The sequence below is a fragment of the Nylanderia fulva genome, unplaced genomic scaffold, assembly GCF_048542155.1.
Source record: "Nylanderia fulva isolate GAGA-0341 unplaced genomic scaffold, ASM4854215v1 Scaffold479, whole genome shotgun sequence".
Lineage (NCBI taxonomy): Eukaryota > Metazoa > Arthropoda > Insecta > Hymenoptera > Formicidae > Nylanderia > Nylanderia fulva.
Window position 1 is genome coordinate 22,123 of NW_028190564.1, and position 13,811 is coordinate 35,933.

At 50.9% G+C, this 13,811-nt stretch overlaps 2 protein-coding genes across 2 annotated transcripts; both read right to left on the bottom strand.

Moving 5' to 3' along the window:
• Positions 1-3,234: 3,234 nt before the first annotated feature.
• On the bottom strand, positions 3,235-5,964 carry LOC114929608 (uncharacterized). Its single transcript, XM_029301183.2, has one exon. The coding sequence runs from the start codon at positions 5,962-5,964 to the stop codon at positions 3,235-3,237; it is 2,730 nt and encodes a 909-aa protein (XP_029157016.2).
• LOC146721426 (uncharacterized) lies at positions 5,961-8,377 on the bottom strand. Its single transcript, XM_085486771.1, has 2 exons — positions 6,151-8,377; positions 5,961-6,061 (listed from the first exon to the last, which is right to left on the bottom strand). The coding sequence occupies exons 1-2, from the start codon at positions 8,375-8,377 to the stop codon at positions 5,961-5,963; spliced, it is 2,328 nt and encodes a 775-aa protein (XP_085342897.1).
• Positions 8,378-13,811: the final 5,434 nt, after the last annotated feature.

Genomic DNA, 13,811 nt, shown 5'->3' on the forward strand with positions numbered 1-13,811 from the left:
TTGCGAGAGAGATGACTGATTCCAGGGGACCGAAGCGGGGCCCAGAAGTATATTTGCCTAGCAAGGAAATTGGTGGCTAATACCGTTCGTCCCTGGTAAAACCTCCCCGGTCCTCCTCTGGGAAGGGGGAGTTGTGACGTGACATTTTGTACTGTCCGTCACAAGGGCCGAAGGCCCGGCCGGGAAGGCGGGAAATTCGGGAACCTTTGCTCTCTCGCCAAATTTTGAGAGAGAGAGAGAGCACCCGAACAATCATTTTGCGTCTTCTACCGCGTCGGAGGATACGCTTCACGCATCCGTTTGGCGAATTACTTTTTGTATGATTTTTGTTTGAGCGATTTTTGGCGTTTTCGGCGAGCAATTTTGTATAGGGTACGTGTCTCAACCGAGGAAACCAATAGAGAGAAAGAGTGAGAGGACGAAGAGGACGATTGAGTACCGAGCAGGAGCCACCAAGTCCGGATCACGCCCGGTAAATATTATTTTCGCACCAAATTTCTGGCTTGCCCATCCCGTTAAGAACCTGGGTACCGCCGTAAAATGTTCCTTCTTCCGCAGAGATTCCGGCCCGAAACGGGGATGGCCACTCTCTCGCAAGAGGCGAGAGAGCCCCGGGAGCGAAAGGCGCCGGAGACATCCTGCCTCGAGCCCCGCAGATCCGGATACACCGAAATCCCACCATCGATCAAACAATCGATCTGGCGGATTTTTGGGAGGAATCGCAAAGAGGTGCACTCGTGGGAGTCTTCCCGACGGCCCATAAAGAGGAATACCGGAACCCAAAGCGGAAACATAGAGGAACGGCGAGGGAAAATTTACATCAAGAAAATTCGCAGGGCCCCGCGGGGTACCCGGCGGCCCTGCCAGGATAAGGAGCGCCACGGGTGGAAAATGCCAAATTTAGTATCGGCGTGATCCCGGCAGGCCTCTTGCTCGTCACTGTTCGGCGAGACATTCCGGAGAGCAGAGGTTCCTGCGCGGATGCCGAAGCACACAAGGACCCGGCAATACCGGTGAGACGAACGGCCCTATCTAATATTGTAAAGCCGCTAACTTCTTTTGTGAGTACCGCATTCGGGAGAGAAGCGTGTCACGGCCGCGGCCGGTTATTAGATTCACCGGTAATTTCGTGGTTTTGAGAGTTTGATTTAGAGTTTCGTTCCGCGTAGAATTTATCCCGGCGCCCGGCCGACCGCGTGCTCTCTCCCGCGCGTATATTAAGAGAGGCTCTCTCTCCCGCGGATACGCCGACAGTCGCCGCGATTTTTGTCACGTTAATGTAAAAATTAAGATATCGTCTTGTGATTACTGTACCGGTCTCGTCTGTTAGAGTTTCTAGATCGGAGAATAGAAGATTATTTAGGGTCACGCATCCGAAATAGCGTATTCTCTCTCGCGCATATCCTTATCCGTGCCGTCTTCGGATCCTTTGTGAAATATTGCGAGGAACGACCGGCGTGAGCGATCTCAAAGGAAGTCGCGCGGGACCGACTCGAGTTTGCGGAAATTTTGTATTGCCTAACACCATCGGAATTAATTACGCCGCACGGACCTTATTAAGTCTCGTGCGTTAATAATTATTCGACACGTAGGCGTGCGAATTTGCTTCCGGGTCCCGCGTGTCGTCCGATATCCTCGCGTCGGGTCGTCTCAAAGGCGTGGAATAATAACAACGCGCCGCGTCTCGGCCGTACATACGCCGTATTGTATCGTTCGAATCACATTTCGGCCTCGTTTATCTGTATTTCGGCGTTACTAAAGCGGAGATCTCTCCGTAATATATCGAACGAATCTTAATTTTCTTTCTGAACCTAACATTGTACTCAAGTTTTCTACAATTATTTTTCTGTCTATCTTTGTTCATCATTGTCTAAATATATTTAATGTTTGTTATATTTGAGCGATTTCAAATAGCCTCTCTCGAATTCCGTCCTCTCTCCCGTCCGAACTCCCCCCTCTACCCCCTGACGATCTGAGCGAGTCAATTATCGCCGTCGCGGAAATTTTCGGGATACTTTACTGATTATAAAGGTCATTTGTCGAGTTGTAAAATTTCAGAGTGGCGCGGATCTCGCGCCTGGCGCCCAAACAAACATATTTTTGTGTTTACGCGAATTTCCCGCTTTCCGCGCCGAAGGTGTGCCGTCGGCCACTTACATCGGCCCTATTTCCCGGATCCTTTTCGATCCGACGGACCATATATAAAATCAACGGTTACAATGTATATATATATATATGTATATCACATACATAAAATATACAGTGTGTTACTTTTAAGGATCGCCAATTAAATACTGCAACATCTTTTCCTGCTCCGAACCGCCAAATTCGGAGAGGGAAGCGTTCAATTTAAATCTTCTGGTCGTTAAAGTCGCAAATCGGTAACTTAAGAGCTTAACTACTCTTAATTCGGTACTTTTGGTAACTCCCGATAAAATTGGGCGCCAGGCGCACTTACATGCGCTGCGGTAGCAATAAAACAGTACCTTCGGTATCACTTCGAAATTCTGCAGTAGATCGCGGGTCAAGGCGGTTCTTATTCTATGGTTGAGAAAGAGAGGTATTCAGAGAGACTTACATTGATGAAACATAGATAAACAAATATATTTCCGACACTTAAAATTAACAATTATACATGGTGTTGGCGACTCGCCGTGCAAATTTTTGCCGGTTGGAGGACGGCCGGTGGATTGCGCGGATTAGAGGGTGGAGATTCAAAAGAATGCTTTACACGTCACTTGTCTTTATTCACGGCACGCGAATCTGTGCCGTCGTTAACTGACACAGAAAACACAAATTACAAAAAAAGAAAGTACAAAGATATATTTCTCGTTGTCTCGATAATTGACGCGCATGGTACCGCTCGTCGTGCCAGTATCAGACTGGCCCTTTTGGTCGCGAAAAGGAATTTCGAGAAAAGCCCCCCTCCCTCGCTTCGAGCTCCTCGATCCACCCGATCGCGAGGGAAAGGGGACCGTAGTTCTCGTAAACATCATCGAAAAATGACCATATAAGGCAATCGAAAGCGGCGTGTACCGAGCACCAAAATAAAATGTTTTGATGGCTCGAGTCGCAACCTTCCGAAAGCCTCGCGGTCATCGTGCCAACGTCGTCTGTAGTGCCAGCGGAGTTCTGCCGACACTCCAACATTCCGCCCGCCTCGTCCAGGGGACGAAATAGAAACCCTCGCCGCCCGCCGTACGACGCTCGCTCGAGGCCCAGGGGTCCTGTGGATTAGAGGTCCGGGGCGACCGGGAGCGGGCAGATCTTCGTGATCGGCCGCGTGAGCCGGGAGGTGGCCGTGTCGATGCTGACAACGCGAACTAGGCCGTCGACCCCTGGATGCACCGCGTGAACTCGCCCAAGGGCCCACTTTGATGGCGGCCGCAGCTCGTCCTTCAGCAGAACCAAGGTCCCTGGCTGGAGGTTGGCCTTGCAGTCCCTCCATTTGCCCAGCTGCTGAAGGTGCTGCAGATATTCTCGGGACCACCTGTACCAAAAATGGTCACGCATGTTAGTTAGAAGTCGCCATCGCGTTTGTACCTGATTCGGCGGATCCTCCAAGGTGGTTGGCTCTGGCACGTTAATCGGAGCTTCCCCGATTAAAAGGTGACCGGGGGTGAGCGCCGCAAAATCCGTCGGATCCGCGCTCAGTGGGTAGAGTGGCCTCGAGTTGAGGCAGGCTTCGATCTGGCAGAGCAGCGTCGAGAGTTCCTCGTAGGTGAGAAGCTGGTCCCCCAGTACTCTTCGTAGGTGGTGCTTGGTCGATTTGACACCTGCCTCCCATAGCCCCCCGAAGTGCGGAGCCGCGGGGGGAATGAAGTTCCACTCGACCCCATCGGTGGCGAGGAGGGCTTGACACTCCTGGCCGAATTCCGCTGCTGCTCGAAACATCTTGCGGAGCTCCCTATCGGCGCCTCGGAAGTTGGTTCCGTGGTCGCTGACCAGACGTGCGCAGTGGCCTCGCCGTGCAACGAAGCGCCGGAATGCCGCCAGAAATGCTTCCGTGGTGAGGTCTGATACGGCCTCCAAATGCACGGCTTTCGTGGACAGGCATACGAATAAACAGATGTATCCTTTGAAGGATTTTTGACCTCGACCCTTCGAGGCTCGTAGCTGGATAGGGCCTGCGTAGTCCACGCCGGTGGATATGAAGGGACGTCCTGTCCGGACGCGATCAGCCGGGAGCTGACCCATCTGCTGCTGTAGCGTTTCGCCTCTGAAGCGGGCGCATCGGACGCAGCGGTGAATCTCGGAGCGGATCAGCGAACTGGCGTGAATAATCCAGTATGTCCGTGCCAGGACGCTTCGAGTCAACTGATGTCCGCCATGAAGAGTGCGCAGATGCGCCTCTCGGACCAGCAGCAGTGCCAAGTGATTGCCCTTGGCCAGTATGATCGGGTGCTTCTCGCTGTAGGCCAGGGGCGAGTGTTCAAGTCGCCCCCCGACTCGTATCAGTCCATCCCGTCCTAGGATGGGTCTGAGCGCCAGGAGATGTGATCGGCGCGGGAGGGGCGCATTGCGCGAGAGGGCCTCCAGCTCTCCCGCAAAGTCCTGTCCCTGCGCAATCCGCAGCCAACTGAGCCTGCAGTCGTTCAGTTCGGCGGTGGTCAGGTGAGTCGTTCTCGGTCGGGCCCCGCGGTGAAGTAACCTACGGCAGAATGCGGTGATGCGTACCAACCGGGTAAGGGAGGAGAAGCGTAACAAAAGGTCATTGACCGCTCCCTCGCCTCCGTCGGTAGCTGTCGCGTGCGCTCGGCACTCCTCTGACAGCTCCATGTCTTGACCCCGGTCCGCCGGCCAGGTGTCCTTGGGTCGTTCCAGCCAGCCCGGTCCTTTCCACCACAAGCGAAGTTGCGACAGCTCGATCGGGGTCAATCCTCGCGTGGCAGCGTCAGCCGGGTTTTCTGAAGTGGGGACGTAATGCCAGCGCTCGGCTGGCACCGTCTCTTGGAGCGCAGCAACCCGATGGGCGACGAATGGCTTCCAGCGGGAAGGATGAGCCCGCAGCCATGCCAACACGACCTTGGCGTCCGTCCAGGCGTATAGGTGCGAGAGAGGCACCCCTAGGCCAGCGCTGGTGTTCCGGAGTAGGCGTGCGGTCAACAGGGCACCGCACAGCTCCAGTCGCGGCATAGAAACTGGCTTCACAGGGGCCACTTTGGTTTTCGCGACCAAAAGGTTGGAGACCAGGATGCCGTTGGAGTCAACACCCCGGATGTACACCGCAGCGGCGTACGCTCTTTCCGAGGCATCGGAGAAGCCGTGGAGCTCCACGAGGCGCTCGTTCGAGGTCCCTGTCCACCGCGGAATGCTGAGCTGATCCAGGTCTGGCAGCATAGTCAGAATGCGCGACCACCGCTCGCGCAATGGAGGCGGGATGGTTTGGTCCCAATCCAACCCGGCCATCCACAAGTCCTGGATGAGGATCTTGGCGCCTATGATCACGGGAGCCGCCCAGCCCGCCGGGTCAAAAAGTTTGGCTACAGCTGAGAGGATGGTGCGCTTGGTTGGATTCCCGACCTTCGACAGCGCGGGGACTGCTCGAAGATGAAGCTCGTCGTTGGCCGGGACCCAGAGAACTCCTAGGGCACCCACGCTGTCCACTCCAGAGATGAGTCGTTCGGCTCTGCCCACGGCCGGACACAACGCGGTGTGAGTACCTGCCCACTTGCTGAGTTGAAAGCCGCCGGCAGCGAGGAGGGCCACAGTCTGCCGCTGGAGTTCGAGCGCGTCCTCCATCGAGTTTGCTCCCGCGAGGATGTCGTCCACGTAGGTGTTGGCCCGGAGTACAGCTGCTCCCAGGGGGAATCGATGGCCCTCGTCCTGCGCGAGCTGTAGCAGGGTTCTGATGGCCAGGTACGGCGCGGGGGCTGTGCCATAGGTGACGGTGGTGAGTCGGTAGTCTTGCACCAACGCCGCCGGATCCGCCCGCCATAAGATTCCGCTGAAGGTCAAGGTCATGCGGATGCACCCGGATCTGTCTGAACATCTTCACGATGTCCGTCGTGAAGGCGAATCGATGTAGACGCCAGCGTGTGAGGACCAGCCATAGGTCCGCCTGCAGCTTCGGTCCCGGGATCAGCACGTCGTTCAATGAGACTCCCGTGGTGGTCCGGAAGGAGGCGTTGAAAACGACCCTGATTTTACCTTCCGGGTCTGACGCCTTCACCACCGCATGGTGCGGCAGGTAGTATGGTTCGCCGATTGCCTCGCCGCGGGGTGCCGGTTCCATGTGCCCGCAGGAGGCGTAGGTCGTCAGGAAGTCGTGATATCGCTCCCTGAGCGACGGATCGCGCGTCAAACGACGCTCAGTGCTGAGGAGCATTCGCAAGGCCCCGTGGCGAGAAGACCCAAGAGCCGTCGTCGGGTGCTCCTTGCGAGGGAGCCGCACGATGTATCTTCCCTCAGCATCACGTGTGTGAGTCTCAGCGAACAGCCGCTCGCAACGAGACTCCTCTGGCGTGAGTATCGGCTGGGCGGCCACCTCTTCGAGCTCCCAAAACCTTCGGAGTTCCTGGTGAAGATCAGGCTGCGTGGTAGTATGGTGGACGGCGACTCGGCTTGGAAGAGGATCGGCGGGTCCGATGAGGGAACCCATCAGCACCCAACCGAAGACGGTAGAGTGAGCGGCTGGTTCCCCCGGCTGTCCACGCTTGACTCCTCCGTCGAGCAGTACGCCGTAGATATCGGCGCCTAGGACGGCGTCGACTGCCGCCGGTTTGTCGAAGGCCGGGTCGGCAAGCATGAGGCCCCGCAGGTGCGGCCATTCTCCTCTCGGAATGTGTTTCCCTGGTGTGAGGGCGGTGAGCCGAGGCAGGACCAGCGCCTTCGGTAGGGTGATCCGTACTGTTGGCGGTCGCTCCGTGCCGATCTCCATCGATACTGCGTGAGTCACTCGCCCGGTCGTCGCGCCCTGAAGTCCGGAAACCGTCACGTTCACTCGTCGGCGGGGTAGTCTCAGCTGCTGGGCTACGCGTTCCGAGATGAAGGACGCCTCCGATCCTGAGTCCAGGAGAGCGCGCACTGTCAACGATCGGCCCGATTCACCAAACACTCGAATAACCGCGGTCGCGAGGAGCACTGTGGTGGAGATAGAGCTGGTCAAGGCGGAGACCTTGGACGTCTCCACGTTACTCAGTTTGTCGGCGGAGTCGTCTGATGCCGTTTTTTCCCAAGCGGCAGGTTGTGGCGTCGTCTCCGGCTCTGTGTGCAGAAGCGTATGATGCTTCTCCTGGCAGTGGCGACAGCGGTGAATTGAAGGGCAAGCTCCGGCGGCGTGACCCTGTCCCAAGCAGTTGAAGCAGGCCTTCCTTTTGCGCACTTGCTCGCGGCGTTGCTCCGTCGAGTATGTCTTGAATCTCGGGCAGGAGCGCATGTGATGTTGCTCCCTGCACAGGGGGCACGGCGTGCCCTTGTGGTCACTCGCGGCCATGGCGTGAGACGCGACGTCGTCCTTGCGGCCCGTACGCTTCTGTTTCGAAGCGGAGCTGGAAGTCATCGGCGTCCGCAGATTAGAGGCATCCAACGCATGAGCCCGCGTGAGGAGGAACGCCTTGAGCTCCTCGAAATTAGGAAAGTCCCGAGTCGATCGATGGCTTTCCCATAATAGCCTGGTGGCGGGATCCAGCTTCTCGACCAGAATATGGACGAACCAGTCGTCCCAGTGCTCCACTGGGCGGCCCATTGCCCTGAAGGAGCGCGAAGCCCGGTTGACCGCGCTAATCAGGCGGTTGATTTCCGCTGATGACGGCATGGTTACCGGCGCGGCAGAGAGTAGCACGCGCATGTGAGTCGCCAAGAGGACTCGCCGGTTATCGTAGCGCGTCACGAGTTCATCCCACGCCAGCGCGTATCCGTCGGAAGAGATTTCGATATTGGCGACGGCGGCCTCCGCGTCCCCGCTTAGGCTGGCCTTCAGATACTGCAGCTTCTGCGAGGGAGTGAGTCCCTCCACGTCATGGACCAGCGACTTGAAGAGGTCTCGGAAGCCTTCCCAGGCTAGCTGATCGCCGTCAAACCTCGGCAAGCTTATCTTCGGCAGCTGGATCTGGCGCAACACTGAACTTGCGGCACTTTGCCCGTCCGCGGATCTCGTCGTCGGCATAAAGGAAGTGATACGCAACTTCGTGGCTACGTAATTATCCTCGGTCACCGCGTAAACGTCCTGCCGCATATAATCCGAAGAGTCTATTTTCTCGAAAGAGAGGATGGCATCGTGCGCATCCAGGAAGCGCGTCCAATATGACTCGAGCAACTCAAGGCGCGTGGTGAGATACGTGCGTGTCATTTTGTCCTTGCCGACTTTAATTAAATTGTCCCAGAAGCGCTCAATATATCCGGCAGTATTCATCTGTTTTTTAATTGCGAGATCCATCGCAGAGCGTTACAAAAAAAAGAGATGGCAAGATTGACAAGCGCGTTACGAAGCGCGATGGACCGCGTGAATTAGAGAGAGAAAGAACGAGAAAGAGAGAGAAGACGCGCACAGCTGATCGTGGCCCGAGGTCGTAGAGCCGGTAAGTGCGGGGTGCGGTACACGGCACTGTGGGCGCGGCAGGGTGCGCGGCACGGTACGCGGCACTATAGGCGCGGCAGGGTGCGCGGCACGGCACGCGGCACTATAGGCGCGGCAGGGTGCGCGGCACGGTACGCGGCACTATAGGCACGATGCACTAAACGAGCGGTTATTCACTGAAAAGGTCTTAGAGTTTCGTCTCACCCTCGCGATCCGGCTCGAAGGACCAAAAATGTTGGCGACTCGCCGTGCAAATTTTTGCCGGTTGGAGGACGGCCGGTGGATTGCGCGGATTAGAGGGTGGAGATTCAAAAGAATGCTTTACACGTCACTTGTCTTTATTCACGGCACGCGAATCTGTGCCGTCGTTAACTGACACAGAAAACACAAATTACAAAAAAAGAAAGTACAAAGATATATTTCTCGTTGTCTCGATAATTGACGCGCATGGTACCGCTCGTCGTGCCAGTATCAGACTGGCCCTTTTGGTCGCGAAAAGGAATTTCGAGAAAAGCCCCCCTCCCTCGCTTCGAGCTCCTCGATCCACCCGATCGCGAGGGAAAGGGGACCGTAGTTCTCGTAAACATCATCGAAAAATGACCATATAAGGCAATCGAAAGCGGCGTGTACCGAGCACCAAAATAAAATGTTTTGATGGCTCGAGTCGCAACCTTCCGAAAGCCTCGCGGTCATCGTGCCAACGTCGTCTGTAGTGCCAGCGGAGTTCTGCCGACACTCCAACACATGGAATAAATACAAATTTACAATATAATTATATGAGGAAATTTATCCTTTTTAATTAATTTATAATTCTTGTGGATTTTTCTACGTTTAATTTATACTATGTTGATTAGTGTTGGTAAGGGAGTCACTGCTCTGCTTCCTTCCTGACGATGGTCACCGTTAGGGAGACACTCCGACGGCCGGACGGTTTGAATAGGGAGGAGAATGATATTTAATTTCTTTGCGGATTGTATGTATACGAGTTTTATAATTTTCTGATTGTACCGATTATCTTTTATTTTTGTTTCTTTGTATTTTGCAGCTACTGAAGAAGACCCGAAGTGGGTCGAAACGTTTAGAATTTAATAAATGAGTTTGATTTGAGATCTCATTTTAATTTATTAATTTTGTGCATGTCATCCGCACAGGCTCCGATTGCCGTCGAGATTTTATTTTTATTGTAACACAATAATTTGAGCCGAGATTATCAGTTTTTTTTATATATGAGGAAAGTTAACATTTCGAACCATAGATACGGATCCCTACAATGAACGGAGGTGAAGATTTCGGTGACGACGGTATGGATCGTCAAGACCGACTAATCGAATTTCCCTTAACTATGAATGGTAATTAACAGTTTCTAACGATCTCGCGACAGTATTGTAACAATTAAAGATACAAAAATATTCGGTAAGCGGTGCGGTAGTTCAAAGTCGGTATCACGGGACGCGGTACGCCCAGAGGTCACACAAACACGGGACACGGCGCGGGAAAAAAAACGGTTAACGAAAATGAGACGGCAATTTCGTGACTCTCTAGCACGACTCTCTCGCCAAGTCGGAAATCGAAATAATTCTCACACTCGCGGAGAACGGCTGCACGCAACCTCCGTAAATCTAATGACTGAATAATTAACCAAGAAAATTTTACGGCGAACGTGACATCAAACGGTACTCGGAATATAATGACAAACAAGAAGAGTCTCGTTCTCGGAAAGATTGACTGTCGGCGGCACTTCACGGAGAGGGCGATACTCGCGAAACTCGAAGTCGGCTGGCCTCGCGGTAACGGTACTTAGAGAAAGAGACCGCTCTCTCTTGCACAAAACAACACGGTAACAAGACGATAAGGTACTCACGGTAATTACTCTACTTTCTCGCCACCCACGACACCAATCAACACTTACGTACGGCTACCCGAGAGGCGGCTTACAATATCGATCGAAGTCCCACATGGCAACGGCAGCGGAATCAGGATCCTGGGGAGACCCACTAACAAGTACAGCTCGCCGAACAGTGAAGAGCCGGGACTCGCGCTCCTCGGTACCTTGAGCGCCGCGCCGATCTCTCGCGCATTCCATCGATGATTAGATCGATAGTGGGGGGGTCCCAGGGTCCCACGGACTCTCTCTCTTGTCACGTCCGGACGATGGTTTCTTTTCTCTTCCTACGCCTAGGCTAGGGAGAAAAGAGAGCGCTTTCTATTTTTTGCGGGGCAACCTGCTTACACCGGCTATACCCCAAAGACGCCGGGAGTTACGACTGATGTTGGAGATCTAGGGGATGGGAAGGCACTAGGATGGGGAATTTAAGTCACTAATAGGCGTGGCGAAATTTCGTGTAAGATTCTTGAAGTTGTCTAAAATAAAGATTACTTCGTCGGCGGTCAAATCGTCCGTCATAAAATCACAAATGACGCCAACTAATGCTTTGAATAACAATTTTAACATAAACTCGTTTATAGTTCTACCGACAATTGTGCAGTTCATTTATAATTTAGAAAAAGGAATCAAAATTGTCCTCGGGATATCTTATAATTTCTACTCTTAATTTCCCTTTGGGAATATAAAGATTTTCTATGAGGACTGCGAATAAAATCGGCATCTCTTAATCCCTAGTAGCTAAGTCAATTAATAGTCCAATAATAATATCAATAATAGAATAAAGACCTATTTTCCCGAGGTTTTGTACAGTCTTATCCGAAAATTTAGGTTTCATTTGAAATAACAAATAGGTAGTTTTATTTCATTTTATTAGATATTTTATATGAATATACAAATGTACTTAATTTAATTTTGCAAATAGGCTGTGTATTGGTCTATTTGCATATCGTTCTCTGGTAATTGGTCCTTTAGTCTCGTACTTAAATCAATAGGTGACTCTCCTTGTGAGGTATCTTCTTTAGGTTTAGATTCCCTATTTAATTCGAGGTAAGTTAATAGGTCTGAAGCGGCTGCCGGTAGATTTGGAGGGTGGCCTTCCGTAGGCTCAATTTTAATTCTGTTAGACGCGGGTGTTAAAGTTGATTGTGAGTTGGTAGAATTAGGAGAAATGTTAGTCTTCCAGAAACTGCGCAATATGTATCGAGGGAATAAAACCGTCTCGATTGTTTTGATGCGAGGTTTATTGGCAAACGGTTCGCGTGTTAACCAACGCAGGCACGCGGCTACGTGCTTCGCACGGGTCTTTACGCCGGCTCGATGGTTTCGTTTATTTCGCCGTTCGTTTTTAGCTTTCCGGCTGCTCACTTACAATGGAGTTAGAATGCGTCTAGATCAGAGTGTTTATTTGGTTTTATATAGTAAGGGGAGATAAATGGGTAGTTCTCGGGAGGTGAAGGAAGTTCGATGGTGGGAAATGAGGGAAAATCATCAAGGGCAAAATTGTACTGTTCGATGATTATAAAAGAATAGATATAGCAGGCGAGAAATAATCAAGAGCAGAACGCAGTGCTCAATAACTATTTAAGCATTGACGAGACGAAAAAAGGTGCTCGACAATAGAGAAAGAAGGCGCAAAATCGTCAAGAGCAGAACGCAGTGCCCGACGATTATAAAAGAATAGAGGAAGAAGGCGCAAAATTATCAAGAGCAGCACTATACTGCTCGATAATTATAAAAGAATAGATATAGCAGACGCTAAATAATCAAGAGCTGAACGCAATGCTCAATGATTATTAAAGCATTGACGAAACGAAAAAAAAGATGCTCGACAATAGAGAAAGAAGGCGCAAAATCGTCAAGAGCAGAACGCAGTGCCCGACGATTATAAGAGAATAGAGGAAAAAGGCGCAAAATTATCAAAAGCAACACTATACTGCTCGATAATTATAAAAGTATAGATAGAGCAGGCGCGAAATAATCAAAAGCTGAACGTAATGCTCAATGATTATTAAAGCATTGACGAGACGAAAAAAAAGATGCTCGGCAATAGAGAAAGAAGGCGCAAAATTATCAAGGGCAGAAGACAAATTTTTGCACTGCTTGATGATTATAAAAGAATAAAAAAAGAGGCTGGAAATCATCAAGAGCAGAAGACAAATTTTTGCACTGCTCGACGATTATAAAAGGATAAAGAAGGAGGCTGGAAATCATCAAGGGCAGAAGACAAATTTTTGCACTGCTCGACGATTATAAAAGGATAGAGAAGAAGACTAGAAATCATCAAGGGCAGAAGACAAATTTTTGCACTGCTCGACGATTATAAAAGAATAGAGAAAGAGGGCACAGAAGAATAATAGTAGGATGATAATTATTGATCTAGCGCGACTTCTGAATAGGATTCAGATTCTCATGCAAGTAATATATTAGAGAGATCTTTGTTAGTGTGAAAGGTACTTACCTTACGTTGGATGAACTTTTATATACCGTCGCTCTGCAGCACGTTCACCTGTCGTCACCCCCTTTAGAAGACCTCGGTCGAGATGCGCATAACGAAATCAAGGTACACAGATTCTAATGGTTTAAAGTTTTTTATTGTAAGTCTCTTTACTTTACAAACTATGCGCGATCAAAAATTAATGAAAAAAGTCAACGTCGTCGACGGCGAACGCGTGACAAAGTTTCGTACAGAAATTTAGAGTGACACAATGAGATGCAGTATCTAGTGTGTCGTAATATGCCGAGTATAATTATGCCGCGCTGATGCTGGGACCGCAGGGTTTATATACCCATCGAAATCGGAAAAAGTCTTTGTACTTTGCGCTCTTTGGTGGGGGTTCCTTTGTAAACTGTATCTCGAGATCATCGGTGCAAGTGATATGTGTGGAAAAAAAAGGAGGAGAGCCAATGGAATGTCTAGGAGAGCAAGAGTTCCAAATAGAGGCAGAATTTATGACATGCATATGGGGGGAGGGTGGATAACGATTCGGCCAAGATACAGATTCCAAGAAGCGTCAAACAGTAGCGAGGGTTTTTAGCCGACAAAGAGCTGAGAATTAGGTTGCCTTAAAACTAACGGATATAAATTCCATCAACATGATTATTTTAAAGAGCGTATTTCAGAGAGTTCGCGCATAGATGTGCTTATTTCTTACAGACGTGGAATCATACGATTCATATAATTTATTTTATATTACTTAAAATTGAGGAATAAAATTATAAGGTAAAAATTTGTCGCTAATGTATAAGCGGGAGTGCTGAGAATTTCTAAATTATACGATTACAATTCTACAATGTAGTGGCGAGAGTTCGGGTTATATATTTCGATTACATGATACAATATATGCCCTTTCTCTTATATAGTTATATTTATACGTAAACCTTACTGTAATTTATTTATTATAGATTGGA